At 46.7% G+C, this 26,199-nt stretch overlaps 2 protein-coding genes across 5 annotated transcripts; one reads left to right on the top strand and one right to left on the bottom strand.

The window, feature by feature from the left end:
• Window positions 1-1,483: 1,483 nt before the first annotated feature.
• TUBE1 (tubulin epsilon 1) lies at window positions 1,484-12,124 on the top strand. Its single transcript, XM_078875560.1, has 12 exons — window positions 1,484-1,767; window positions 3,106-3,179; window positions 4,439-4,491; window positions 4,811-4,880; window positions 5,527-5,642; window positions 5,831-5,952; window positions 7,171-7,358; window positions 8,202-8,365; window positions 9,173-9,313; window positions 9,887-10,027; window positions 10,799-10,973; window positions 11,742-12,124. The coding sequence occupies exons 1-12, from the start codon at window positions 1,743-1,745 to the stop codon at window positions 11,898-11,900; spliced, it is 1,428 nt and encodes a 475-aa protein (XP_078731686.1). The 5' UTR covers window positions 1,484-1,742; the 3' UTR covers window positions 11,901-12,124.
• A 347-nt stretch (window positions 12,125-12,471) lies between these two features.
• On the bottom strand, window positions 12,472-26,181 carry LOC144946560 (CCN family member 4-like). 4 transcript variants are annotated; one of them, XM_078875581.1, is made up of 7 exons: window positions 26,035-26,181; window positions 25,617-25,763; window positions 22,830-22,939; window positions 18,117-18,525; window positions 15,197-15,469; window positions 14,416-14,618; window positions 12,472-13,259 (listed from the first exon to the last, which is right to left on the bottom strand). In XM_078875581.1, exons 3-7 carry the CDS (start codon window positions 22,902-22,904, stop codon window positions 12,960-12,962), a joined length of 1,260 nt encoding a protein of 419 aa, XP_078731707.1. In that variant the 5' UTR covers window positions 22,905-22,939; window positions 25,617-25,763; window positions 26,035-26,181; the 3' UTR covers window positions 12,472-12,959. The 4 variants fall into 4 exon arrangements, with proteins under 4 accessions (XP_078731707.1, XP_078731699.1, XP_078731715.1 ...); XM_078875573.1 differs by having other exon boundaries at window positions 25,617-26,181; XM_078875589.1 differs by having other exon boundaries at window positions 12,483-13,259; window positions 15,206-15,469; window positions 25,617-26,181.
• Window positions 26,182-26,199: the final 18 nt, after the last annotated feature.

Raw genomic sequence — 26,199 nt, 5'->3', positions numbered from 1 at the left:
CCTGTTAAAACTCTATGCCCGCCCTTGCAAGTGGTAAGAGTTTCATTCATGGGCGGTTCGTGGTTGCAGAGATGTAGCGATTTCAAATCGAGTCCATCATTTTAAACACCCTGTATAATACATTACTAAGCTCTCCAGGGACTGTACATCATTAAACAGTTATTTAGTCTTCTTCGTATGGCTGTTGATGTAGACTGTAGAGCAACAACTAAAATTGTACATTGTGGCTGAGACAGATAATTGCATCAGGTGTAGCGGAGTGCATCGCCGTTACGATGCCTCCTTCGTATTTGTGAATCGGTCATTGAGCCATTTTATGTTCCATGGTCTATTCTGGTTGACCACAGTGGCACACCGGAGAGTTTTAAATTTTCCATTTGTCATTAAGTATCTGCATCTGCCATGGTTTGTGCGGCTGTGGTTGAAATGGTTGCCCATGTGCTTCGTGGAAGATCGAAGCCAGATAACCCATGTCCTATATTACTCCATTTGGCTTTCCATCATCAGGGTTGAAATTGCATTAAGGGTTAAGCGCGTGGTCCCCAAAATGGCTTGAGCGAATTCAAGCGGTGGTTTGGGACGTTATTGGCGACATCCTCCTGGTGGATGGAGAGACGGACGTTGGACATCCCGGAGGATTGTGGCATCGTGGCGAATGGACGGGGGGAGCGATGGGCGCAGCTGACAGTGGCTAGCAGGGGCCTCTAGGCGGGTGCGAGGGGGCTGGTGGCCCCTCCAACCTTTAACTTAATTACCACGACGCCGCTGCGATGGATCTAACACAAACAAGCCCGAGATGTCAAACGCATTCGTTATTGGCTTATAACACCGTAAGTATTCAAAGCACCGTGCTATAACCGTATTATCTGATTTATAAGACACTCCGGAAAGTAAAACGCACCCCAAACACTTGTGTCCGGTGTCAAATAGTTATACAAATATAGCCACAACACAGCCACCGGCTTATAAGTACACGTTGGTTTTTATTAATAGACGCACTGTAGTTGAAAAGTAGACGTTTGCAAGTGTCTTATAATCGGGAGAATACGGGCGCACGAGTAGAGGCAGTCGTGGTATAATACAGGAAAAGTTACGTGACCTAAACCTAACATGTCGATCACATTAATAACAAGCCGGCCGCCAGAGGGCGTCTAAGGGCATTCATTGGACACGAGCGCGGGCGCCAAATACCCCAAACACAAAGCTCTGCGGCGCTATATTCGCGTGTCATCGACCCATCAATGAGCGTTTACGCGGTTAAAGATTGCGACGGATTGTGGCAGGAGGCCTTCAACCAAGCAGGAGGTTTTGTACTCTTAGATTTTTTCGATAAAGTCACGTAGGTAAAAGTAAATAATAATACAAAAAAATTATTTTATTTTTGATTATTATTTATTTTTACCTACGTGACTTTACCAAAAAAACATAAGAGTATGAATCCTTGCAGTCACGAAAGCTTCAAATCTAGAATCAGGTTTTGATCTCTCATCATGAAGGTAGGCCGCGTCGCCACGGACAACCGTGGACATGACGTCATGTATGTGGTAGGATGACGTCATCGCCCATATAAAAAGACGTCACACCCCGGCGGGTTCCGGCGGGAAGACGCGGGAAAGGGGTCTCAGTCGGCTGTCCCGTTTCGGGTCGGCGAGCAGCCGCGGAACCCGGGAATCGAGGACGGGGGGACGGCAGCAGCGGCGGCTTTTCCTATCGATCATTCCGGACGACTTCGCTGGGAAGACATGGCGCAGTCGGTGGTGGTGCAGGGTGCGTATTCTAATCGGCGCGGGAGCGTTTGAATGGATATGCAACGGCTGACGAACGTCCACGCAGTACGTGATTCTTCGTCCCCGTTGTAACTTCGTATCGGTCGCATGAGTTTCTAAATCGAATCTTAGCGCTCGCGTAGTTGTTAGCGCACTGCTGCTCTGTGAACGCGGCGACCTGGGGTTGGTTCCCGGTCACGGCTACCATCAGTGGCGAGTGACGGCAAAACCGGCATGGGGCGGGGGGGGAGAGTGTTCACCTAACAGTGACTTGGCAGAGGCAACTTTTAATTGAAGAGCGAATTATTTGTACTTACGATTAACCGTATAAAGAAGAATCCGTATGCACTTCCTGCACTGTCGTTCGTGACTTCGTAAACCGATTCGCGTGCGCTGCCTTGGCTTGCACTCTGCGCTGTCTCGTTGGTACAGACTTTGTCGTTTGTGCGGCCTGTAGAAACATGCGCTGTGTGTGCAGCAAAGACGAAGGGATATCCACCGTGAAGCCTCTAACTCGGGGCAAGCGTTGTCACATCACACGCCGTTGCTAGATATGCTTAGCAGGCGTTGGGCGCGTTAAGCGTGTTTATTTTTCTTTATTCCTCGGCTCCCTACGAATACTGTAGACCAATGTGATTTCACGCGGGAATGGTCTCGTAACAATACACATGCGCATAATGAGTAAGTGCTTATTAAGCAATGTTAGTGCTTTAAATAACTTGGGCAGTCCATTAATGACGGAACGCTGCATCGGTAACCATAACAACCGCCTCGTGTATCGGCTGTCTCGAGCACGCCCCACCCCCTTGTGACGTCACGCGCTGGTGCCACGGGCGTGTGAAGTTTATCTGAGAATTATTGACATGTAGACACCGTTAAAGGTGGACTTAAAGTCGAGATTGAACACTAATTAATTTCTAATCGCGTTTTTGTGTTTAGTTTGTTGCCCCCCTCCCCCGCACCTCCGATTAGCACGGTTGGCTACGTATGGCACGAAAAAAGTTCAACATACACGCGTGTGAAAAAGCAATGACTGAATCTTAAGAACCGCCGAATTCGGGCCACATGCTACATATTCTCCACTGGCAGGTATGGCCCAGGTGATTCTTGTTTTTTTTTCGGGTTAGATTATAGTGTAAGTGTAATGCCAATTAGTTATAACCCTCCACCACCCGACACAGCCAAACAAATCAAGTTGTCACGTGGGCAAATGTGCCAATTTATTTTGTTTTGCATCAAACCGGTTTACGTTGAAAAGCCAGCACAAGTGTGACCGTTCTGAAAGCCTACGAGATATATAATAAAAAATGGTGATTGTGTGTGTGTGTACTCTTTGCAGTGGGACAGTGTGGAAATCAGATTGGCTGCCGCTTCTGGGACCTGGCATTGCGGGAGCATGCTGCTGTCAACAAGGCAAAGCCTGCAGTCCACCACGCTTGGCTTCCACAGCACACATGGGCAGGAAGGGTCCATAAAACTGTTCTTCCAAATAATTTTGGCACGCCACATCCATCTCGCCTTAGTTTGCACCTTACCTTCTTGTAGGATTATCAGATTATAGGATATAATCATTCTATTGGCAATGTCAATATGTTCAAGAGCTAAATGTCGAATTTGAGGTTTGCTAGCCACGAGAGGGCTTCAGGAGAGAGTTTGTGTTGTGTTGCTGCTCCTTCTGGAGCATACTGCAGTGGTTTATTATATGGTCCATAGTTTGTGTGTCATGGCCACAGTCACAATGTGGTTTGTTTTTTTATTTCATCCAGGAAGGATATGTGCGCATCGGCCTGTCGATGTTATGATGTTATGATGTAGTTGATGGTACACCAGTGTCTTCGTGGAATGTCAAAGCCAGGAAGCACGATGTTTGGGTCTCGGATGCGGTTTTTATTCTGGAAACCCACGTTCCACTCTCTTCGCCAGAATTCTTCGGCATGTAGGTGAGAATCTAGGATGGTGACAGCACGATCCCAGAAGGGGCATTGGGACTTGATGTGCATTGCGCTATTTAATTATCCATCTAGCAATTTCGTTTACAAGGCTTGAGCACAATCCACTTCCACTGAGCAGAACCGTGAGAGGGGGGCAGTTGGTAGCACATTAGCTGAAGCGCCCCAGATCATTCGGGCAAGTTTCCATAGGGGGCAATTCTTGGTTTGGTCTTTTCACAGATCTATTGTATGTGGGACTTGAATCGCATCCCCCCCAGATATTTTGGAGTGGGGTTGGAGCGCACTGGGCTACCACAGAAGGATACATGAAGGGTGACATCCGCTGCATGATTGTTCAAGTGGAAAGCACTTCTGGTGGTTTTGAAGGGATTTGGTCATAGACTGCAGTGACGGAAATGTCCTTGAGTTGCTTATTCTTGAGGGTGTTTTGTTGCTTAAGTTTTAGTTTTTAATTCTTAAACACAAATTTTCCCACTGAATCTGCTTTTGTGAATAATTTCCCAAAATCACCCCTATTCAGAATAAAATAAGTGGTACCTCCCACTAATTGCTAAAACATGTATTTTTCATAATAGCTTCTTTGGGGCATAACATGCATGCAAAAGAAGTTAAGAATATTTACATTTCAACAAGGAAAATTCGTATTTTAATTATATTACACTTTATTCTCAATTCACACATGAACCATTACCACTGGATTGTTTGTTTTTGTTTCAACAGAAAGGGATTTATGACGAAGCCCTGAGCAGCTTTTTCAGGAATGTGGACACTCGGTGAGTAAGCTTAAGAGTAATGACTACTGTACAATTCTCCAGTGTGTTTTTGTGTTGTTCGGCATGATGCGTGAAATTTCGTTCCACATGTTGGGAGCTTCTTCTTGAACTGAAGGAAGCAGCTCACATTTTCCCTCGATTATATAAAGTTGCTTGTTGCTGGGCTTTGATGTAGCCCAGCCAACTCTTTATTCGGCTTCATTACTTGTGCATACAAGAAATGCATTGTGAGCAGTTGTTTAATTCTTTACCTTAGTTACTAAATTCGTTGTTTTCATCATTGTAAACACATGGTCCTTGTTGGCACGTTGTCTTGAAGTCCAGGGACTGGTAAAGAAGTGGACATCCCTGTAGGCAGTCGGTCCACGATTCGTTCTCTCAAGGCACGCGTGAGTACCTTGTGCACTCAAACTTCCAGTATAGCAACCTCGCATTTCACATGCTAGCAGAAGGTTGATGAACTTAGAAGGGCCATGAGTGACAGTTTTCATGAAAATAAACCTTTGCATCATTCGTCAGTAACATTACATTTTAACATAAAACTAATTAATGGAATACTGTTTTGGGCTATGGTGCTTATTCAGAAGAGCAATGGCAGTCACATGCTCCTGCTAGTTGCAGCGCAGTGTATATGTACATTAGCAGCTAATCTGTATATATGCCCAGAGGATTCTTCTATGCAGCTCCACCAATTTCAATGATCAAGTCATCTGAATCCTTATGATCTGTAGCATATACCAACGGGTCAAAATTATGAAATAGTTGACCTTTGATCCGATAATCTGCCGTCTTTGTTTCTTCCGCTGCTTATCCACCCTGCATTTACAATAGCCCACAAATGTTCTAGTGATGTAAATGTAAAAAAGAACTGAGCAACATCTCTCCCTCCAGGATGACGATACCTTCTGTGAAGCATAGCACCTGTGTAATTGGCTTTTGGCCTTTTTCTATGAGAATGGTGCGAATACAAATTGTGCTCGTGTGTACAATTATTCGGTAACATTCTATGCTGCTTGATGATGCTTTGCACTTCAGGCGGTGCTCATAGACATGGAGGAGGGCGTGGTGAATGAACTCTTGCAGGGACCACTCAGGGACGTGTTCGACCAGAAGCAGCTCATTACGGACGTCTCGGGCTCTGGAAATAACTGGTCAGAAATGCACTCAAGCAAGACTCGGCCTGCGGTTATAGGAAATTATGCGGTTAGAATGTGGACCTTTTAAATCCAAAATTCACGTGTTATTTTATTTGGTAAAAATAATAATGTAAAGGCTGTGATTGTGATATTTATAGTAACAATGATGCATGCCATGTTTTTTTTTGTGTGTGGTGTCCAAGGGCTGTAGGGAACAAGGTGTATGGGGCACAGTTCAGAGAGAAGATTTTGGAAAGGCTGAGAGTAACGGCAGAACACTGTGACTCCCTGCAGTGCTTTTTTCTCATCCACTCCATGGGAGGGGGTGAGTTCGTGCACGCTTGCATTAAGTGTGTGGTGGCCAGATGAAACAAACACTTTTGTTGAAGTGAAGGGAAAAAAATAATATTGGCACTCAAGAGACAATGGGGATACATTGCGAGTTAGGTTCGTGTTTCATCAAGTTTCCACGCAAACCCAGACACAAACGTTTAAGCTGTGTCTGGCTTTGCGAGCCGTTCTGCAAAAATGCCAAGGAATGGATATTTTTCTTTGCCTTTGCATCCCCAAACATGTGTGTGTCTTTGTTTATTCTTTATTTAACAGTTGTTGATTACAGAACAGTTTTAATTGAAATACAATTAAGCCCAGGGCTAAAACCACTGCTATCAAAACATGCAACATACCAAAAGTTCACATGAAAATACATATTTCTGTAAGTAAAGTAAAACTGAATAATATACGGTCTTTAGTAATTCATGTTTCAATGGTAAGCAGATTCCAAAAAGTCACTTGTACATTATGTTACATTCTAGATTTGAAGTTTTCTTGACTGCAAGGATTCGTACTCTTTGGTTTTTTCGGTAAAGTCACGTAGGTAAAAAATTTAATAAATTAAATTACGACGTTTTGGGCGCAACACAAGCGTCCTTCTTCAAAGGACAACTTCGCTAAGTTGTCCCCACGTGAAGTAGGACGCTTGTGTTGCGCCCGAAACGGCGTGATTTGATTATTTTTTTACCTACGTGACTTTACTGAAAAAACCAAAGAGTAGTATATTATATTCTGGGGTGGAGCTGTGGTCCAGAGGTTAGCACACTGTGCTATACATTTACCGACCTCAGTTCAATTCCCAGTCAAGTTTAATGTCAGTGGCAAGTGACATCTGAACAAGTCCTGAGCCTCCCCTTGCCGCACTGACCAGCATTGTGAGGTAGGGTCAAACAACTGCACGACTGACATAGCATGGAAAAGCTTCATCCAGCTATACATTGACCAACAGCTGTATATTTTTTATATTATATTTCGCAACAGTATGAATGGGTACACTGCAGTTGATCAGCAAGTCACGTGTGGTGGGGTAAAATGTGGGTACTCCAACCACTTCAAAGATGTGTATGATCATCATGGAAAGGTAGTTCAAACGCTCTGTAAAGAGGCTGTCTAAAGTCGACGCCCTTAGCCTGAGTGAAACATGAAAACATGTTTCACTCTGAAGCAGGTTTCATGACATTGTTACACTGAGAATAATTCTTCTCCATAGGCACCGGCTCGGGGCTGGGCACATTTGTTCTGCGGCTCCTGGAGGATGAATTCCCGGACGTGCACCGCTTTGTGATGGCGCTGTATCCCTCGGCCGAGGATGACGTCGTCACCTCTCCTTACAACTCCGTGCTGGCCATGCGCGAGCTGACGGAGCACGCCGACTGCGTGCTGCCCATTGAGAACCAGGTGGCCTGCCCGGGACGGGGGGGGGGGGGGCACGATGTAGGTGTGACGACTGTCCAATGAAGCCGTTGTTTAGCATGATGTGCGACGGTTTGTTCCTTCACGTGCTGGGAGCTTCTTCATGAACTAAATTAGGTTCCTAAAGAAGCTCCCACGGCACCTGCAGCGAACCATCGGACGTCGTGCCGAACGACACGTGGTACAACCCGAAAATACGTCTTGAGAGCTACACATCGCAACTGTAAAAATCTGTTCAATATTAATATAGGTGGTATTTTAACCCTGTAGCACTACGCACCTGGATGGGGTTTTATTCCATCAGTATTTGTTTCAGCTCAAGACTACTGGATGAGGGCCTACCCCACACCATGCGGGCCGTGGGGGGGTTATTTGAGCATTCTTCATCATGCCGGTCACTGCGGCGGTTTGGCGAATTGCAGGGAAACTAGACGTTGGAGCACCGTCCAGTACGGTGTATTATTCTGCACTGCTGTTTAATCACAACATAGCTCCGCAGCAGCCTAGAACTCCTGTTTGTTTTATGAATGGCAGTTGCCCATCCAATATACACAGCCTCAAACCTGCTTAGCGTCTCATTTCAAGTGATTTGGTCATCCCAACTATACTTACAGCACATGTTAAATGTGCGATTACAACTTAAGACACAACCTTTCCACAAATGAAGTTATACACTTCTAAAAGCGAATGATGTAATTTGTTAACATAGAGGTAATATATCAAGTTTGTGGGAATGATATTTTTAATACGTGTATTCAAATATAGTTTAACATTGTACATATCAATACACTTACCAGTTGAAGCGTTTTTTTTGTCCACTTGGATTAGGCGCTGGTGGACATAGTAAACAAGATCAATCACGCTGCAGCCCTTGGTAAATCAGCCCGCAGCCAGACAACGCTGTCCTCCAGCCACGGGTGCCTCAAGGGTCAAGAGAAGCCGTTCGACACCATGAACAACATCGTGGCCAACCTGATGCTCAACATGACGAGGTGGCCAGCACTTGGTGCCGATGCAATACACACCAGACTGTCATTTAACTTAGGCCTTGCAAAAATCAAGTATTTTAAAAAAATGTTGGGAGGGCGGCTGTGGTTGCATTCTTTGTGCATACTGTGACCTGTAGATCTGATGGGAGTGCTACCCTCCTGGAGGGCAGCAACATAAAGGCTGGACTTACTGGTGGTTCCACAGAGATGGGGCCCGTGTGTTGCGCAACACCAGTGACTGCACAAAAAGCATGACGTTGCATTGGGTTTTGCACCTGAGATGGTTGTACCTTCTCTGAATTGTTACTGAATTTATTTTTGTAATCTTGGCCGAATTTTTACTTCAGCTTTATATTGTTACTTTCTTCATGCAGTCTCAATGTAGCTGTGGCATCTTTACATATGGTTTTGAAATATCAATATATGTTTATTCAGGGCTTTGGTTTGTTATAGATTTTAGATGATTGCATCCGTTTTCACCGAACCAAATGTCTATTAATAATTAACTATTTCTAAATTGCAAATGACCATCGAGGATGGACCAACAAGATTGGCCCATGTGCAGGATCAAGATAGATTGTGGCATCTCACATTGCAACAATGTGGGAAGACCTTCATCCAGCATTCCCGATGACAACAATCATGATTTAATGTTTACTAATGCAAGTAGATTTGGTGCAGTTGCCTCTGAAGGTACAATGCATGATACGTCGTACCGTAATGTTAACTCCAGGTTAAGTTTGCTTGAAACAGGTTTTTGCACGGAAAAGACACCCTTATGCTGTGTTTCATGTTCCCTGTGGGAGGCAGCTCGTCCCGGTTTGAAGGCTCGCTGAATGTTGATCTCAACGAGATCACCATGAACCTCGTGCCCTTTCCACGCCTGCATTACCTTGTCTCAAGCCTCACGCCGCTCTATGCATTGGCAGATGTCGCCCTGCCACCCAGGAGGTAATTTGGAGACTCCTAAGCTGAATGGCTTGCTGAGAATGTTTAACTTAAAAGCCGTAAATAATTGGAACTCAAGAACTTTGCAAGTAAGAAAAAACATTTGTTATTGCTCACTCTTTTGAGTCCATTCCATCACGAACGCGTACGTTAAGGCACGTTATATTGAACTTGTCAAAATAAGTGTTGTTTAGAATCATTGGCTTTCAACTGGATTTTTGCAGCTGTTGTAAACCTATGACAACTAAAGCGTCACCAAATTACGCTTTCAAAATATTCTTCACAACGTTGGTAAAGCACATCACAGCCAATGCATTTTGCTGAACGTTGTACAGATAATTATTCAGCTCGATAAGATTTATAACAATCCATGGGGGACCAGTTACGTTCACTTTTTGGCCTGGCACACATTGGGCATGTGTAGTGGGCACCATTCCCAGCTGCCTGTATATTGTCTGCTGTTATAACACTGGGAGAGAAATTTAATGTAGTGTCTTAAATGCATCTGCAAAAATTGGAATAGAATCCAGTCAAGCAAGACATTGCTTTCCCTTTGCTGTGACTGAACGTGCGCAGGCTGGACCAGATGTTCTCCGACGCATTCAGCAAAGAGAACCAGCTGCTCCGCGTGGACCCGCGCCGCAGCTTGTACCTGGCCTGTGCCCTCATGGTCCGAGGAAATGTGCAGCTCTCAGACGTTCGTCGCAACATTGAGAGGTGATTAATGCCTTCCGCTGTGATGAGTTACCATCCGTGCCTGGCTGCATGTTACACGAATAAGTTTGCCACGTGAGCACGCTATGTATTGAACGGTCTGCTAACTAGCAATGGTGTGTATAGTAGCTTGTGTGCGTTGTAAAAAAGGTTCCTGCAATGCTTAATAACCATGGCCAGCAACGGCCACAATCAGTCCACTGCTGGATGAAGACCTCCACAAGCTGTGATTTCTCTCATGATCATGCAATTCAACAATCTGCCTACGAGCAGATTTAATCACTTCCTCTTTGTGGTGGACATTCTCCCCGGCACAGTGATTTGATTGTTTTAAATCATTTGTATTTTTGTTAGCAATAAAGTAAAATGAATATTTAATAGGTTTTATGAACTGGTTTGAAAAATACTGAAACGTTAATAAATAATTTGAAACTTTTCAATAAGTCATGCTTAAAATATTCAAAAGTTCATGACTGTCATGTCATTGACATTTACGGACTGATGCAACTTTCACCTATATCCATACATTACACTTATAATTATTCCCATATTGTCGAATGCGCCTTCATATGTGACTAGAGGTTTAGGCCGAGGATGACAATTGAGTAAAAAAATTAAGTAAAAATGTTGCATTATTCCTTTCCGCAATACGTTTTGAAAACCACTTCATGTCAATACGTACATGCAACGAAGCCGCAGTATTTTACACTGCGCACAGTGGCTTTTGCCTAAACCAAAACAATGATAACAAAGGCCAGCGGTCCTTGTTGGCAGGTTGAAGCCATCACTGCACTTTGTAGACTGGAACGAGGAGGGCTGGAAGACGGGACTGTGCTCGGTGCCTCCTGTTGGTTACCCGCACTCCCTGCTGGCGCTCGCCAACAACACGTGCGTCAAGCATACCTTCGCCGATATCCAGGAGCGCTTCGCACGTCTCTACAGGCGCAAGGTGATTGTTGCCCCGGGGCTTGATGCAGCGTCCGCGCGTTCCTCGCGAATGTGCAGTTTAAAAAATGTGTCAAACATGCGTATGAAATTGTAACGTTGCCGAATGATAGCACCCTCTTTTCGGCTCGTATCAAGTGCTGTTTTGCAACGTGTCTGACCTTTCGCCCAAGTATTTGGAGCTTCAAGGAACTAAATACACATGAGCTGTATAGCATAGCCACAAAAACCTGTGTAGCTTTACCAAATTATGCCTCAACCAATGGCGTGTTGACCATTGGAATCTCACAATTCCTTGTGGCATGCATTTTCTATAATTTTTAAATGTAATTAACAGTTCCATGACCACTGACAGTATGCGTAGCAGCTTGCATCTGAGTTTTTGCCACATTTGATACATTGTGAATACGTACAATTTACGTGTTTTGTTAAACAGTAAAGAAGGAATTTTAGCAGCAGGCATCACTACTCTTGTACAAACCATTTTCTAATGTGTAGACACATTCGTATTGGTCAGCACATTGGACTTGAACTGCAGAAGTGGCCGGTTAAATCTCCGATCGTGCAAAATGAAACAATGGGCAAGTTACTGAAATCCCACTGCCTCTGTCCACCCAACAGTATAAATTGGTATGCCGGAGTGAATTAGCAGGTCGTGCGTGGTGGGAAAGGTGTGTAAGATGGTCACTTTATATGTTTCTCACAGACTTGCTCACGTGTCCCCACAGCATTGTGTGGCTGTATTGACATGAGCTGCGTTTGTTTCCTCTAGGCACACCTGCACCACTACACGGATGTGGAGGGCATGGAGCTGAGCTGTTTCACGGAAGCTGCTTCTTCCCTGGCCTCGGTCATTGAGGAATACAACCAGCTGGACCGCAACAAGGGCCAGTTGGCAGGGGACATCCCACGCCTCACCATTGCCACATGACCTGGGCTGTATCAAGTGAGCTCGTGTGGAAGTGGCAATTGTCCACAGCTCAAAAGTTAGATCGTAATGTACTTTTTTACATGTAATTGTTCGTTATAGAGTATAACATTTTGGCTTGGATGCTAATCGTTTTACTTGCAACGGTCGAGTAATAACTCCACTTTTGACAAATTGTCAACCTTGTTGTCCTCTTACATCCTGGGTGTAGTCGGTATCAGTTTTCATTTTCACCGTGGTAAATAAATACCATGGTAGTAAACCTTGTTCTACCACCTTACCAGTGATAAACAACTACAGATAGACAGAAAGGATAGACAATACAAATACATGAAATAGGACAAATGCTTGTATATATTATTTCTTGATAAAAACATGATTTAAATTATTAAACCAAAGCCATGAGGTGCTGTGACATTTTAAAATGTATTTTTGAAATGACAATGAAGCAGCTATCATGTATAATACAATGTAAGATTATTTTGAAAAAATATTTACAATTTTTTTGCAAAGCAAAATATATCTCTTCATTTGCCTTTGTAACTAACATATTCTTCTTTGAAGACTAACATGGTTTGCACTTGAAGAAAAACAGATAACAAATTGTTAGATTGTAAGTGTCTTCTCCGGTTTAAATCATGTGCATCTCTTCTTGAATCTTCACACAGATTCTATAAGGCAATAGAGGCAAGTGCAAACATTCGTTACATAAAATATGTTAAAGCACCAGTTGTTTAATAAACATCTAAATAAAAAACCGTTTACACATGCTTAGCATTTATATTATCATCTAGCTTTAACACAAAGCTTTTCAGTCACACACTACCCTCTGGTGAAAGAACACTCCCATCACTGTAGTTGTTGATTCCCAAAGCTGTGATCATGTTGGTTTTCGAATCTCAATACTGAAGTGTCTGTAGAGTAATAAACAAAGAGCACATGTGAACCTCAGGGAGACACTGAGGCTTTACGCCATCACCCCCCTCTTCTATAAATGCGTGCCGTTGTCAAAACAGTAAAAGTGTGGTCAAAAGCAATTTCACATTCCTGGTCATGGACGGCTCAGTTTTCAATCCCGTTGAAACCATCGTGGTTTCCTAAGTCGGCAAAGATGTCGTTAGGGTTCCGGCAGAGCCTGTGGCATCGGCATGAGTTGATCCACATGAGCTGCCACTTGGTTCGCGTTCCGTCGGGGCAGGTGAACTCGGCGCTGATGGTGGCGGTGCGGTACGGGTCGCAGCAGCGCCCGTCGCGGCAGCCCCCGCAGAACTTGAACAGGTAGCTGACGACGCTAGTGCAGCCGGACAGCTCGAGGCGCACGGGGTGTCGTGAGCGGTACTCCCTCTGGCAGCTGCGTCCCTCCTGCGAGCACCGGCACGGTCGTTATACACCCCAGGGCAGTTCTGCAGGTTAGGCCGCCTCGCAGGCCAACATAATATAATGCATTGAAGGTAATTTTTAGTTTAAAAAGAAATACAGCTTAATTAGGGAGTAAGGCTATGCTCTCCAATGTGTTTTGGTTTGTACCGCGTCTTGTTCGTCATGTCTGACGTTGAACTTTAGAAGCTCCCAGCATTTGGAGTAAAACATCTGGACGCCATGCCTGTACAGCCTGAAAATACGTTAAGCTATACAGCACAACCATGAAAACCTATGCAGTAAGTCAATGTTTTGTTACATAAAGCTGAATGTACCATCACTATCCAAAATGGATGACAGTGTGCTCATCAGAGTACATCTAAAAGTTATATTTTTAGTATTTCTCGGTTTCTTTTGTATGGCATTGGGGTGGGGGGGGGAAGTAAAAGTTTGGGTAGATGTCAGAGTTGCATGTTAAGGTCCTTCAACCAATCCAAGCAGGCAGTCGACGCTGTATGGATTACAGGGATACCGCCAGGGTGTGTGGGATGGCACACTCGTCGGTGATGTGTTTGATGCTCTGGGCATCTGAATTATTCCTGTTTATGGTGGCACAGTGGTAACACTTGTGCCTCACAACAACAAGTGCCAGGGTTTGATTCCTGACTTGGGTGACTGGAGTTTATGTTCTATCCCTGTTTTGCATGGGCTTCCTCTGGATTCTTCGATTTGTTCCCATAGCTAAAATAATATACTATGTAACTGGTATTGGCTAAACATCCCAATGCTTAAAACATACCTGCAAATTACTCAATTGGGGTTACACTTGGCAATATCGCCCGCTACTGTGAAAAATGGGCAGGACCCTACTGAAAACGTGTCTCGAGTCAGAGTAGCGCTTTCCTGAGTAAGAAAAGCTTCATAAGTAATCGGTTTACATATTTTCCAACCCTGCCACTTAATGATGTTATCAATGATTACCTATAACTGCCCAGGTGAAATATGTATTGCCTGCTTGGTGCCTATCTGGATGCAATACAGGTTGCCCACCTAGATAATGATAAAGTGGTGGATGCCTATCTGAATGCAGTGCCAGGTTGCCCACCCACACTTCGCGCGGGTTTCCCCGCCTCGATTCGGTGCGGGTCGAGGTGCCTACCCGGATGCTGTGCGTTCCGTTGGTCTCGCAGGGCCGCACGTAGCAGAGGCGGCGCTCGCGGTTCATGCTGCAGGCCGCGTTGTGGTTGGTGATGCGCGTCGAGATTCCCAGGCCGCAGGTTTCAGAGCACGGGCTCCACGATGTTGTTTGCACCAGACAGTTGCTCCTCCACAGGGTGTCTTCCTCGCGCTCGTCTCGGAACACTGCCAGGAGGTAACAGTGAGCACGTCGGTTAAACAGAAACACTGTCAAGTCCAGTTTGCTGACCAACGTACCATGGCAGCATCCCATTGTCTTGTCAACTTAATTCAGATTTCGCAAACTATATCAAGGTGTATTTGTAATTTAAGGATTTTTCATGGGAAGTATTTCTAAATATTTAGGGGCAGGAGGGTGGTGCCGTGGTAACTCTTGTGCCTCATCAGCAATAAGGCCCAGGGTTCAATTCTTGACTGCTGTGTATTTCTGTACGGAGTTTGTTCTCCACCTCTCCAAACTCCTCTCATAGCAAAATAAAAATGTTCACTGGTATCTGCAAAGCATAGCAATGTTGCAAAATTATCTGAAAATTATTCCATTGGGATTACAGATAGTGGCATCAGCCCAGACTACACAAATTTAGCAGGACCCTCCTGAAAAGGTCCTGATGCTCTATCGGGCTTTCGTGGGCAACAAGCATAACGTAAATAACATTTCCAAGCAAATGACTTCACGGGCAAGGCGTATTTAGGAAACTTTTCCTTTTGGGGTCGTGTAAATCGGCGCATGTTTTTTCACTCGCCGTGCCTACCTGCCAGAGCGAGGTGCTTGGGCACGGACTTCCTGATCTTGGCGCGGATGTCGTCGCAAACCCAGCGCTCGCAGCACTTCCCCGGCACGGCGACACGCCGCGGCCGCTGGCACCACACAAGCGGTGGGCGCGACTCGTGCGTGCACACGGGCACGCAGCCGATGGCGCCGTTCACGCACGTGCACCGGTAGCGGCAGCTCTGCTGGAACGTCTGCCCGTTCTGGTACTGCTCGCCATTGAGGCGGCAGCCGACGCCGATGATGTCTGTCGATCGATCGTGCCGGAGGTCGTGCGCGAGGTCGTGGGCGATCAGAAGCAGGATAGTGCATGAGAAACGGACCGGTTAAAGTCGCCATGGGTTTCTCTTTCAGGATTTTGCATGGTAACTTACACAGGAAATATTGCAGGTACAGACTTGTTTTAAAAAGTTCAGCCCTGAAATTGCTTGTTCACACCACTGCTGGCAGAAGGACCTCCACCACAGGGAGGTCTAGAGAGAGCCCCTCTTGAGGGTATTTCACCTACCCTTCTATGTTGGCCAAATGTCTCAGAAGAGTGGGAGTACCCACACTACCCCAACACATGTGAGCTGGCGATCGGCCAACTCTGGTGTGCCCACATTTACTGCTGGGTGGACAGAGGTTTGTGGATTAAAACAAAAATGCCCATTAGTTCAACAGCCACGCCAGGAGACTGAACCAGCATCTCCTTTGATTCCACACTAAGTATGCTGGCTAACCATTACACCAGGACAGCATTCCTTCAAAAGGTAATTGGAGTTTAGGTTACATGCTGTGTATGAGGTGAAAAGTTTAAAACATCAATAAAAAACAATTATGTTTTAGTTGGCAATCTTGAATACCAGTTTTAAATACAAAACAAGCACAACCACATGTATTAAGAGATGCCCAGCTATAATGATGCATCGGCCAACATTTTCTGTGATGTCAAACTGCACGACAATATCTCAGCCTGCACATGAAAGGAACCCATATATGAGTGCGTCGTCTATTGTGGTCAAACCCTGCAACATTCCAGTGGTGTAGCAGAGTATATGGCCAGCAAAGCAGTCTGTACATACAATGAAACGCTGTCCACGCAAGGCAATAATAGCAATAAACAACCACAACCAAATCTTGAACAGTTCCATTTGTCGGATGCCTTTAACCAATGTTGTTTCTTTCTTTTCTAAAAGGAAATTTGAGGTGCAGCCCTGCAATTGCTTGGTCTTGCCACTGCTGGCAGAATATCCTTCGCTAGGGGCTATTTGGTCTCCTCTTCCACGTTGGTCAGATGTGTTGGAAGAGGCGGGTGTACCCACACTTTACCCCACGGCAAGATAATTGCCAATCGACCAACTGTGGTGTACTCATTATGTACGTTGAACTTCTTTCGCACCGTACGTAGCCAACCGTGCTAATCGGAGGTGTGGGAATCGGAGGTGCGGGGGGGACTGAGAAACCCGCACCATTGTTTCTACTGCCACTCCAGAAGATGGAGTCGATCCGGTGACCTCTGCATCTCCACGTCCAGTATGCTAACCACTACACAGTGGCGGCTCCCTATGAAATGGAAAACAAACCCTCTTAAAACTGTTGGGTTTTTCTTCTTCTATATGCCGTAAAAAAAATTCAGGCAATAGCTATGGTAAATATTGGCATTTTTACGACAAGGCCTTTGTAACAAACATAGGGGTTGTCTGCTGAGTTGTGTAAATAACCCTGAGTTCATCATAAGCAAGCTGTTTCCATGGTGAACTCAAATATCCGTGGCCTAACGCAACAACAAATATGGATCATAGTGGTGCTGCATTGGCCACTTTCGCAAAGTAAAAATCTGAACCTCGACGTCGAGCAGTGCTCCGCCGGGAGAACGCAATGTTCAAGGGCGAGCGCAAGACTAACTTAGCGGACTCGTGGTGCCTAGGGGCCCCTGGCCACTGGCGTGATGTTATGCGGCTTGGCAAACGGCCAAAACCTGTTTGATGTTCAAGATAGATGGGCCCACAGAAAACGCCCGAGGAGAGTCGATGCAAGCTCGACTGTAAATTCCTAAACGGGAGTCATGTGCATGCTATGAAGGACCGCACTTCATAACCTACTGCGTTTTATAAATATGAAACTAAATTGGCACCTGGGCCCTATTGGTTTTCACAGACAGAAGTGCAATTTACAGGAAGGTTTGTCGTAAGACATTCCCAGGTTTTGAAATTTGCTTTTTCAGGTGTGCTGGCTGCTTAATAGATGTAATGTCCATAGACGTCGTAACAGCTAAATGTTTATGATATACTGAACAATCATTCACTTGCATGCATGAAGTTAACTTTCAGATTAAATCTGCGGCCTCATTGGAGCCTTCACATGCAAATGACATGTCATTCCAGCACATGTCAATAATTTCCAAGTGTCAACCATTGCACACGTGTTGATCTTAAATCCACAATTTAACATTTTCATTCGTCGCATTTCAAGAGAGCTCTTGAAGGTTGTTTTGTATATAACTTATGTGATTGGTAAGGGCACAGTTTGGGTTCAAATGTAATGAAATTATATGTTGTTTGGATCACTGGCCCTCTAGTTTAACAGAGATAAACCTTTCAGGTATTCTAAAATTAAAAACACTAAGAACATTGCAGCTTTCAATATCCACCGTCATTAAACATTTCAACGTCAATAAAAACAGTTGAATTCTTTAATGACAGGCGTGACTTTTTTTTTAACGGTGGCCAAACCTCCCAAACATTAAACGGCACCTTCGTAGCGCAATCCCGCAAAGTCGCGTTAACACGTGGGCCGGCGGAACCCACTTAGTGGTCGCAGCGGCGGCCTGGAGGGTTTATCTCGACCACCTGCTGTTAGCGCTCGTGCACAGGGGACGGGGGGGGGTAGAGATTGCAAAGGGTGAAACTTACATGCACAAACGCCTATCTCGTACCTAGGTCTGTCCCCGGAGTAGTCACAGTAGAGGCCCCTGTGATAGTCGCACGTGTCTGCCTCGGTGCAGCGCTCTCCGCCCTGACGCGCGCACGTCTTGCAGCAGCCACAGCCGTCCGTCACCAGGCTCACGCCCGGAGGGCAGCGCGGGGGCAGCGCGGGGCACCGGCAGGGCCACTCGCAGAACTGACGGCGCTCGGACGGGTGCAGCTCGTTGGACGGTGCCTGCGGTGCCTGGGGTGCCTGCGGTGCCAGCGCTGCCGGAATTTGCGTGGTAGAAGAAGAGGTGGTCGATGAGGTCGATGAGGTGGATGAGGTGACGCTGCTCTCCACCATAGACTCGGCCGTCCCGGTCATGTTGCCCACGAAGGCGCCCACCATGCAGGCCTGCCGGAGACAGTTTAGTTTCACTGGGTGAGAACTCAAATGAATAGGATCGTCTCAATTGCCAGTGACCTGTGCCACCAATTTGACAAAAGCAAAACAAATTTAAACAAATCTACAAAAATAACGAAAGGTGACATTTTGAGTGATGGCCCTTCTTCATGGCACGTCTAATTGACGATGGTGTGTTAAAACATTAACATGCAAATAACTGCATTCTGAAATGACCCAAGCAATGGGTGTAATTGTGTATTTGTTTTGAAGTATTTCAGTATCAACTATAAAGCAGTCTTTAAATCCTGACTCACCTTTTTGCTACTGCGTGAAATTTCGTTTCACATTACACGCAGCTCACGTGTAGTAGAGTATTCCACTGGGTGAGATGTGCTAACCAAGGCAGTCCCTTTACATCATACACACACATTCACCAAGCCCAGCATAATACTCCGCAATACTCTATCAGCAACGTAAAACTTAATGGATATGGGAACATTCATATTTTCAAAAGCGCTCAATTTAGATTACTGCAATAATATTCTTAAGCTTATCATATTTCCTTTTAAGTTGGAAGTTTATCTTTAATGGCATTTGATAGTGATAGAAGACGTAATGGCCGCTTCAAACATACAATTTTAATCGTTTGATCTTGTTTTGTATTTTTTTCCCCTCTTTCGTGAGACTGGGCAACAATGACGTGAAACATTCCTCCAAATCTTGAGAGCAGCAGGGGGGAGGTTTGGGGCATAAACGGGCCCTGCGTTGGACGGGTTCAGCACTTGACGTCCGTCTGTAGCAGCAGCACACGATGCACGATCGAGCAGGGGACGCGGTCACGCGTGGAAGCGGGTGGTATCCCCGTAGTCACGTGGGTTTTTTTCCGGGTCCTCCACTTTTTCCCCTCCACATTTAGAATCAACATCGCGTGTTTAGAGTATTTGGCTGCTATAAATGTCCACGTGATAAGCCACTTTGTCGAGCTATCAGTTTGTGGCTAGGTCGCTTCTGAAAAAGAGCTGTGTAACTCAGTGGGCCTTAACTCCTAAAATAAAAAGTTAAATAGTTAGCTCTACCGGCAAACGGTTCCCGACGATTGTGGGCGAGATCGCAGATAGCATCTGCAAAGTTCGTCCCCCACTTTGTCACGGAAATAACAGTTCTACTGCACGAGCTGTGGTAAATCTACGCGACTGCCCGTGTCCTGCTGTCTCTTTGTAAAGGTTCTCTCTTAGCGCCATCGGCATGTCCAGTGGCCTCGACGGAAAGGTGAAAACATCGTACTCAAATATACTGCACCACGTTTCGTACAACGCCACTTCGGGGTACCCCTCATTCCACTCCATTCATCGCGCACAGTCGGCCAAGGACCGTTACGGCCAAACGTGTGACCTCTCGACAGCATTCGCATAAACCGCTCTTGCTTGCCATACACCGGCGTCTCGAGTAATTTATTTGAATCACGCATTACTGGGGGGGGGGGGGGGGGCGAGTGACCACTGTGGCACTCAGCCCGATAGAAAATGTTGGGGTCTGCGTGCACCCGTGACACCGCACAGTGGCCGAGCCCCTGCGATCGACCAACTCGCAACGTTTGCAGCGTGTTTTGCATCTGCCTCCTGTGGGCTTTCTAAATAAAATAAAAAGTCCATCAATGTGATGCAGATGCAGACATTGGAACGCACCTTGACCGTTCAGAGGTAGTCCATATTCTAGAGAATGCATAACAGCGGGGAATCAAAGTTGCCCATTCCTCGATTCCCACACGTTACTAACAATCTCCACCATGAGGTATTAGCTGTGCAAATCCTCTGCACACATAGGCACAGGTTTTAGAATGCGTCGTTCAAATCGGCCCTGGGTGTTTCACAGCATTGTTGAGCGTTTGCAATAACGTTGCTGATTTGCCCGTGCACAAAGCATCACATTGCTGAGGAATCGATCTGAAGATCGCACTCGGCATCAAGATCAGCCGTGGATGGACTCGACACCACCTATCTCTCCGATCCCCCATGCAGACTCCGACGTCTTAACCACGTCTAAAAATATTGTGCCTTATAGCCATACTATATAGTGCAAACACATTGTGGGTGTCTCGGAGCCATATCTAAGAACCCGTCGGTGTCTCTGGGCCATGTCTAAACGTGTCTGTGCTCTGAAGGGCTATTGCCCAAAACGTCGTCTATTATATATTTCAATTTAAGGCCACAGTGTTATTGACGGATGTTGAGGTTTTTTGTTCTAATTTTCGCCTGTGCACCACTGGCAACGCAGTATCACCAAACAATGGGTTTGAACATGGTGCGCGTGTGCGGATATCTCTCAAGCGTATCGTGAACGTGCGCTCGCGGTGTTCTGTTGGCCGCATCGTGGCTCAACGTCGGCTGGATCCCTCCCGCACACGGGCGAGAGGCCACCCACGCTCGCTGCGCCCATTGGCACCGTTGCGTTGCCCGGGCCCAATTAACAAGCCGGGCCCTGGTCCCCTCGCGGACCGCGTGCGACCAGCGGCGGAGGACCCGGGCGGTGCCGGACCTCACCGGCAGGAGGCGCCACGCACAGTCGCTTCGCCTCCTTGGCGCTTCGGCGGTTGCCAACTATCCGGGCTTGACCCAGATAGTCTGGGCAGTCGATGGGTTTAACACGCAGGCCTTTCGCGACAAATATCCATTTAGTAAGGTATGTCACGTAAACAAAACGTGCCAATTAGTAACTCCTTCAGCACACCGGTGTGTTGGAGAGTAGCATCATCAGGCGATTAGCCAGAATTGTGTCAGAAAGACTTCTTAATCATTCTGATCTAACCCAAAAAAACCTTGATCTGGGAGTTGATGTTTGCATTTGCGGTGGTAAGAATTGATTTATACTGAGATATGGTACCGGGATTGTGTTGAACTTCATTGCAGTGGGCTGCACAGTATCGATAACAGAACTAGGCCGACTGATAAATGTGTCCGGGTTTGCTTTGTGGAAAAGGTGGCGACCCCATACCACGCTCCAGAAACGATTGCACACACACACGATGGATTGCTGCACGACCGCCGTAGAGAAGGGCTGATATGGAGATCATCTCATTGTGGCATCGTAGGACCTTGAGGAATGGTGACAACTTGGAGAGACCATGCAGTGGGTTGATCATGGCTGACGATGGCACGCTTCAAGTCTATGCATGCAGACGCTTAGTCTCATGTGACATACGTGTTCTCACATAGGACATGAAAATGACAATTGTCGACATGGGCCCTGCGGCAAGGAATAAAATGTGGGCCGCCTATCCAATTCAACCCCTCCCCTCTGGGTCCCGGCGCAGTTGCACCGCCTGCACACCCAAGAGCTGCAGCACTTCTTGTCAGGTACACATCACATGACCATTCTCGTTCTCTAAGCCGTTTCCACGTTCTTGCCCGCGTAAGTATCCTGATTGTTCATTTGAAGCTTTCGTGACTGCAGGAATCTATACTCTGGTTCTTTCGGTAAAGTCACGTAGGTAGAAATAAAATAAATCACGACGTTTCGATCGCAACACAAGCAATCTTTTTTATTATTATTTTATTTCTACCTACGTGACTTTACCGATAGAACCAAAGAGCATCCTGCTTGTGTTACGTATTCACGCATTGCATTGCTTGTTGTTGAAGGAGTTATACTAACAATACTTTTTCAGACAGAGTGGACACAAATTAAAGAAACGCCCCTGGACTGTATGGAATTCTGCAAAACGAATCTACAGGGACACCATACTCCGAAGATCAATCATCCATCACCCCTCAAGCTTTCACAGCCGACAGCTATGAGCAAGAAGTGCACGTGATGAGTTCTGCAATGCAGCAGTGGAGATAATTGCACATGAACAAAGGAGGCGTGAAAGGAAGATGGAATTCAAATGAACCTTGATCGCTTCATGCAAATTGACGTCATGGAGCAATGCGTGTAAGAGATGCAATGGCTCGGCTTGCAATACATTAGAAACAGTGACGTGCAACGTTTATAACAAAAGACCACCGTTTATGAGTTGTCGCAAGGAAGCAAGTTCACAGATTGAAATTCTGCACTGAAAGTCACAGGGGCAGAGGCAACATCTGCATGCACTTAACACACGATAATCAACCGAGGTGGGTGCAACTGTGAAGTTAAATAATAGAATGGCGTGTGACTAGTCTGTGTACTTTTCGATTGCCATGGCTACAAAAATATTGACCACTAATTTAAATGAAATACAGTTGATGTGTTCGTGAAAAATAGAATCAAGGAGAAATGGGAAGTCCAGCATCACGTCATGAGGGCAGCCTACAAGAGGTTGGGAAAAAATATACCTGTGGAGTGGAGACCGAGAGAAGGCAAAGAGATGTGGGGGGAAGACAGCGGGAGGGACGGTGACGAGACGACATCTCAGAGTTGGGAGGCCACGGCTGCACAAGGAGAACTAAATGTAAAGAATGGAAGAAAATAAGAAGAAAGTAAATAAGAAAATAAGAAGAAAGTAAATAAGAAAATAAGAAGAAAGTAAATAAGAAAATAAGGGAGGCCTTTCCCCAGAATTGGGAAGTTACAGATGGACAACAACAACAACAGCTAATGACCTGAATTTCTGGAGCAGTCACCCAGTCAATAATTAACCTAACTCATTTTAATTACTGACTGCCAGTAATAACAAAGCTTGTGGTTTTGCACCAATCTGCGTTTGATGACATCTCACGAGCCACGCGTGGCACACATGAGAGCAGTCCACGAGCCACATGGAGTAATTTCACTCACGCACTCGGTAACACTGAAGCAGCGACTGTCGGCAGCTTTAGCAACTGCCCCCACACCAAAGCGGCCAAAATAAAACAAGGGGACACATAGTTGACGCGCCATGAACTAACGCAGCATCAGCAGCACAAGCCGTGCGCGCTGTTTTGCGATCCAAGCCTGAATATGCACCTCACGCACCGATAGCTGTCAACCCATTATCAGTGCTGCCCCACTTATTACAGACCAATTCAGACCTTATTGGTCACCCCGTGATCTTTTATAAATCTTAAAGTTCATCCTACAAAGTCCCATCACAAGGGAGAAACACAAACACATAGACAAAACAAATGCCCCTATTGAAGCGGCTGTACGCCGAAAGGGCCTGAAAATCCAATTCCCCTGTCCAAGAATGCGGGTAAACCGTATGGCTTGAGAGGTATGCGAACCTCATCCCAGTCTGCCGTGCTTCTCAATATGCCGAGGCTGAGGTTATGACATGATGTTGCTGATTAGATTAGAATTGTATGCAAAAATCACGATTAATTGCGTAATCGTGTATTTTAACTGCGATCGCTGATGCACCGACAGCTATCATCATCATTATGAATCACCATGGCCAATCCACTGCTGAATGAAGAACGTCCCCAAGCCGTCGCCATCCCTCACGGCCCTGAGATGTAACGATCCGTCTACGAGCTGATCTCGTGCTCCGTCTCCTCCACGCAGCCCACTCGGACGCATTCCATTCCTTGGCTGCCGCTCCGTCATTCGTCTTCACCACTGCCCTTCATCACTGCCCTTCACCACTGCCCTTCATCCTTCACTTCCAGCGATGACGTGTCCGGCCCCAAGTCCACTTAATGTTTTCACCAGATTGGACTGCCCCCCCCCCCGTCTCTAGCCCGCCTCTATAACCCGCGCGATTGCACTGCACGTGAAGATAACGCGTGTCCATTCTCATGCGTGTTGGTATGAACGTCCAGAGTGAATCTTCATTATTTAAACAGCCCATTGGCATATTTACAAGGGTTATCTTTTGTTTAGACTGCGCATCGTGATGCGTGTATTCAAGTGTACACACAGTAACTGTGTGGGAAGCGGTAGTGTAGTGGTTTAGCGCGCTGCGAAACGAACCCGCTCACAGCCAACACCAGTGGCGATTTTCTAAACCGGTCCTGGGTCTCCCCTAGGTCTACTCAGCCTCAAATTGGTACCTCGTGTGTAAACATCGCCACTGGGGAAACAAAGGCGGCCAGGCGTGGTGTTGGCCACCCACATCCTCGTATGCCGTGCCGGCCTTCATAGGTGCCCGCTAACAGCGCCTGCCCCAACAGTCTGTGAAGACGATGTCTTTGTCCGATTCACACAGTGATACAGACTGTATCTACATTCGCAACGGCACAAGTAGTCCACTTACTGCAGCTGCAGGCTGCCACCCAAGTGCACAGATCTTCACCTGAACTCCACCACCACCACCATCAGCCATGATCACTCCACCGCTGGATGACCCCCCCCCCTCCTCTCACACTCCGCCCCACGTGAACACCGCGAGTATCACCAGCAGGGCTGCATGTTCACACCAAACTCTCTCTTCCCTCCGTCTTGCCCTGCTGGGCGAGTGCTGTTAGCGAGCGCCTATTAAGGCACGAACGGGTGGGGTGGGCGTGCACCACACACAGCCGCCTTTGTCTCCCCAATGTCGATGTTTACACATCGCGCCGGGTATTCTCGTTTAAGGTTAACTCGACCAAGGGAGAGGAACGGCTCCTATTCACACATCACTCACGACTGATGTTATCTCCATTCAACTCAGATTGTCAGCTACGTATTACGTCAATGCGCTCCCCGCAGTGCATCACAACAAAGACAAAGATCCCCCGTATAGCGTAAACAGACTTGTTGGGGGCAAGTGGTTAGCGAGCACCTATGAAGGCATGCACGGGTGGCCAGCACCACGCCCGTGCCGCCTTTGTCTCCCAGTGGCGATGTTTGCACACCGCACCCGGTAACCATTTGAGTCCGAGTCGACCTAGAGGGAGCCTCAGAACCGGTTCGGATATTCCTCACGAGTGTTGGCCGTGAGCGGGAATCGAACTCGGATCGTCTGGTTCGCAGCGCGCTAACCGCTACACTACCGCTCCCCACTTCCCGAATACAAAGACACACACAACACAAACAACACACACAACACACACACACAATACACACGCAAACAACACACACACACAACACACACACCACACACACAACACACACACACAATACACACGCAAACAACACACACAACACACACACAACACACACACACACCACACACACACCACACACACACAACACACACGCGCGGTATTTCCCTCGATTCTCACCTGGAGCGCGACCACCACGAGCAGAAGGAATGAGTTGGACTCAGAATTCCGTCTCATCTCGCGTCCAGGATCCCCGCACCATCCGCGCACCGCATAACGTGGAGGCGCACGCTGCTGATGCTGCTGCTGATGATGCTGCTGCTGCTGCTGATGATGCTGCTGATGATGATGCTGCTGCTAACGATGTTGCTTGCAGATGCCGCCAATAAAAACAACACACACGAAACAATCTCTTCGCACTTGGGATAAAATTGAGCCGTCTGCGCAAAACTTCGACCACGGGCAAACACAAAGAGCAGCCCCCAAAAAAAAGCCGGGGGGGGTAACAAACAGCCGGCTCATGTGTGAACCTGCAGGGGGTGGGAGTGTGTTGTGTGGAGCTCATGCAGTCGACGAGGAGAGCGGGCGCGCAGGGCACCTGGATGGAGAGTGGGGGAGGGGTGTTGTCCGCTGTCTGCGGCGGCGCGGTGCGTGGACAACCGCGACTCTTCCCAAATGCGAAGAGGCGCCGCGCTCAGCTGCATCGGAGTGATAATTGTTTGGAAGGGAGACCGCCCACAGACCCGCCTCCTCCTCCTCACGC

Source organism: Lampetra fluviatilis, chromosome 2 (genome assembly GCF_964198595.1).
Source record: "Lampetra fluviatilis chromosome 2, kcLamFluv1.1, whole genome shotgun sequence".
NCBI lineage: Eukaryota > Metazoa > Chordata > Hyperoartia > Petromyzontiformes > Petromyzontidae > Lampetra > Lampetra fluviatilis.
Note: the sequence above shows the minus strand (reverse complement) of the source record. Positions and strands in the feature narration are given on the sequence as shown.

Excerpts from the sequence above, each read along its gene's own strand:
- TUBE1 (XM_078875560.1), top strand. The coding sequence starts at position 1,743 with ATGGCGCAGTCGGTGGTGGTGCAGG. Across the intron at positions 4,881-5,526 it reads TTCGTTCTCTCAAGGCACGC|GCGGTGCTCATAGACATGGA; the intron begins GTGAGTACCTTG and ends TTTGCACTTCAG. Across the intron at positions 7,359-8,201 it reads TGCTGCCCATTGAGAACCAG|GCGCTGGTGGACATAGTAAA; the intron begins GTGGCCTGCCCG and ends CACTTGGATTAG.
- LOC144946560 (XM_078875573.1), bottom strand. The coding sequence starts at position 22,904 with ATGTCGTCTCGTCACCGTCCCTCCCGCTGTCTTCCCCCCACATCTCTT. Across the intron at positions 14,619-15,196 it reads CGCTCTGGCAGGTAGGCACG|TGTTCCGAGACGAGCGCGAG; the intron begins GCGAGTGAAAAA and ends ACCTCCTGGCAG. Across the intron at positions 13,260-14,415 it reads ACGGAACGCACAGCATCCGG|GAGGGACGCAGCTGCCAGAG; the intron begins GTAGGCACCTCG and ends CGGTGCTCGCAG.